The sequence below is a fragment of the Microtus ochrogaster genome, chromosome 4, assembly GCF_000317375.1.
Source record: "Microtus ochrogaster isolate Prairie Vole_2 chromosome 4, MicOch1.0, whole genome shotgun sequence".
Taxonomy (NCBI): Eukaryota; Metazoa; Chordata; class Mammalia; order Rodentia; family Cricetidae; genus Microtus; species Microtus ochrogaster.
This window is the reverse complement of record NC_022011.1, coordinates 65,189,728-65,193,295: the sequence shown is the minus strand read 5'-3', so window position 1 is coordinate 65,193,295 and position 3,568 is coordinate 65,189,728. Positions and strand designations below refer to the sequence as shown.

General features: G+C 39.5%; 1 protein-coding gene across 2 annotated transcripts in view; it reads right to left on the bottom strand.

Moving 5' to 3' along the window:
* Rif1 (replication timing regulatory factor 1) overlaps positions 1-3,568 on the bottom strand; it is a 52,115-nt gene that overhangs the window by 34,660 nt on the left and 13,887 nt on the right. For both annotated transcript variants that reach the window (XM_026778382.1, XM_026778379.1), the window contains exons 11-13: positions 2,159-2,285; positions 1,187-1,345; positions 870-980 (exon numbers count right to left, since the gene is read on the bottom strand). In XM_026778382.1, the coding sequence (XP_026634183.1) occupies positions 870-980; positions 1,187-1,345; positions 2,159-2,285 (397 nt within the window). The remainder of the gene's footprint in view (positions 1-869; positions 981-1,186; positions 1,346-2,158; positions 2,286-3,568) is intronic.

Here is a 3,568-nt window from a genome sequence, read left to right as displayed (position 1 = left end):
TTTTGGAGCCTGTCCTGGAACTAGCTCTGTAGACCAGGCTGGTCTCGAACTCACAGAGATCTGCCTGCCTCTGCCTCCCGAGTGCTGGGATTAAAATGTTTTCACTTTTATCTGTATTTTCTACGTTGAATGCCCATCACTTCTGCAAGAAGGAAAACAATGATTTAAATGGTAAGTCATGCCTGGTGTACACACTTATCCATTTCACTTAAGAGTCAGAGACAAGCCGGGCAGCGCATGCCTTTAATCCCAGCACTCAGGAGGCAGAAGCAGACAGATCTCTGTGAGTTCAAAGCCAACCCTAGTCTACAAAAGCTAGTTTCAGGACAGGCTCCAAAGCTGCAGAGAAATCCTGTCTCGAAGTCAAAGATAAGAGGACTACCACTGGTTTCAGGTCAGATGATTTCCAAAGAATACAAATTTCCCCAGCCTAGACTCCATAGCTACACCTTTTGTTTATTAAATAAACAGTACCCTTTTATTTATTAAAAACAAAATAAATAAAAAGAACCAAAACAAAATAAAATGTCTCAGCAGGCACTTTTGCCAAATCTGATAACCTGAGTTTAATCCTGAGACACAACTGTAGGGCCAAACACATGGGAACACATAAATGGTTAAAAAAAATAAACGAGACTTTTGAGTTTAAAATGTCCTAAATTTATGCCAGGAGGTGGTGGCACATGCCTTTAATCCCAGCACTCGGGAAACAGAGGCAAGCAGACCTCTGTGAGTTCAAAGCCAGCATGGTCTACAAGAGTTTGTTCCAGGACAGGGACCAAAAACTACAGAGAAACCCTGTTTCAAAAATCAAAAAAAAAAAAAGAAAAAAAAAAGAATAATAATAATAGTAATAATCCTAAACTTACCTGAAGCATCTTTTCCAACTGCAACAAAGCTATCATGAACAGCAGTGATAAGTGTATGCGCATGCTTAGAGAAGAAAGAAGGGCTGCTGATTAGTGGGTACTCCAGTGGCTCTAAAGGAGAAAATAAGGCAATCAAGTCAAAGATTTATGGAGCAAAATTTTCAAAAAAAAAATTATCTAAAAAATGCTTTTACTTAAATTTATACTTATTTCACTCAATATCACTATTAAGTTGTTGAGAACGAGGCCGCTCCTCCAGCCACCAAAGTAAGTTTTAGATTGTTTCAAACACATGAAATTATTTCCAAAACAAATACCTAAGCTTAATACAAGCTTGTGTTGCTTAGCAAAATTCAAGACTTCTGGACCCAACAAAAAATGAAGCATCATTTCCAGTCCCAAAAGCTGAATGGAAGGGATTGAAGCCATTCCACCAATATTTGAACTCGGACTCATGCGTGGTGTTGCAGGAACTCCTTTAAAACAAATACAAAATCATTCAAGTTATTCTTCCTAGCAATACAATATACCTTCAGAAACACGACAGACACCCTGAATATTCAATCCTTTCTGAAACTTGAATAGAAAATCTAAAATGCTGAAAAAGGATGACATATATTAAGGACAAATAATTGCTTTCTAAGGCCACTTTAAGTGTCTTTTAAGGTCCATTTTCAATGCAAGCAAGTAAATTTTTGCTACTTTCTTAGTCATTCCGAGTTGTTTATTGGCAATCAATTCGTGTAGCATGAAATGAGCTGGGTCTGACTGTACACCTTTGCAATCCCAACAACTGCAGAAGGACTTTTGTCAGTTCAAAGCCAGGCTGGTCAACACAGTGGGTTCCAGGCTAGCCAGAACTGGATAGTGAGAGCATGTCTCAAAACACAAAGAGCTCTCATCAGTCTTAAATAACAGGGGGGAAAAATTCAAATTTGGGCTATATACAAAGATAAAAAGAAAACCGAAAAAAAAAAATATTTTCCAACCACCCAAGTAATCCAATTAAAAGTTGCAAAATCAGTAACAAAATGACTAACAATCAGTAACAGAGAGCATAGATGAGAATGCATTAGAGGTGTGCCCTCTAATCCCAATATTTGAAAGGTAGAGAGAGGTCATCCTGAATCAGCAATTTAAGACGAGCCTCAAGTTCTGAGACAGGCTAAGTTATAGGAGATTCTCAAAAAAACAAAAAAGAACATTTTGCCTAAAGGACACCAGATGAAAGTGCAACCACTCCTTCAAAGACTTTTCAAAAGAAAAGGAAAGAAATCTCTTTCTCTCACCTTTATGTCCAGGAGTCAGTGGACTCAGTGGACTTAAGCCAGGAGACGTAGACCCTCGAGATGAACTGCCTTGCGGTGAAGCAACACTATCAACACTTATTGTACTCTGAATCAAAGGCACACAAACCTAACAGATGAAAAGACAAAACAGCAACAGTTTCATTGTCAAGTTTGTAAAAGTTTTACAAGTTATGTGCTTTTTTTGAGGCGGGATTTCAATGTGCAGTCCTGTGTGCCCTGGATCTCACTCTAGACCAGGATGACCTTCAACTCAGAGATCCATCTGCCTCTGCATCCGAGTGCTAGTAAAGAAATGTGTCACCAACCAGCAAGATATATATTTTCTCAAGAAGCAATCTTAAGCCAGGTGGTGGTGGCGCACGCCTTTAATCCCAGCACTCGGGAGGCAGAGGCAGGCGGATCTCTGTGAGTTCGAGACCAGCCTGGTCTACAGAGCTAGTTCCAGGAGAGGCTCCAAAGCCACAGAGAAACCCTGTCTCGAAAAACCAAAAAAAAAAAAAGAAGCAATCTTAATTCTCCTGATATGGAGATAGATCAGGTCAATTAAAAATTTAAGATCTTCTATGTTCTAAACACAAAACTGTTTTTAAATCTAAACATGACTCAAGTTCCATGACTCAAGGGAGACACATTGGTAAAAAAAAAAAAAAAAAAAAAAAAAATGAAATGCAAGACAAGTTTTCTTTTTCTTTCTCTTTTGGTTTTGTTTTGGTTACTTTGGAGACAGGGTTTCTCTGTCTAGCTCTAGCTGTCCTGGAACTCACTGAGGGCAGGTGCCCTTGAAGAGATCCCCCTGCCTCTTGTCTCTCGAGTGCTAAATTTAAAGGCATGTGCCACCACAACTTGGCAAAGAACAAGATTTCTATACTTGTATTTGCCTGGGATATGTGTTTTAGTTAGTTCTATATTCTAAACAAAATTGCACACATTAACTTTGGCAAACAAATTCTGAGTTAGCTGCACATGCTACTGATGCATTTGTTTTAGTTTTCCTCCCCAAACAAAGTTGCCTACATCCCAGGCTTTCCTGGAACTCAACATACAACTTCTTTTGCCTTTACTTCTTGGGTGCTAGGGATAAAGACATGCACCAGTACACTTCACTTTTTGTGGTCCAGGAGTTTGACTTTAGGGCAACAAGCATAATGAGCAAGTATCCTGTCAATTTATGTACATCCTCACACTTTAAGTTTTTAAATTCTTTTTGTTGTTGACTATTAAATGGTTAGGTACAGTCTAATGATAGTCCCTACCACTAAGCAAATAACCCCTGCTGTGCAAAGCTTCTGGGAAAGGCCGGGCACGCCTTTAATCCCAGCACTTGGGAGGCAGAGGCAGGCGGATCTCTGTGAGTTCGAGACCAGCCTGGTCTACAAGAGCTAGTTCCAG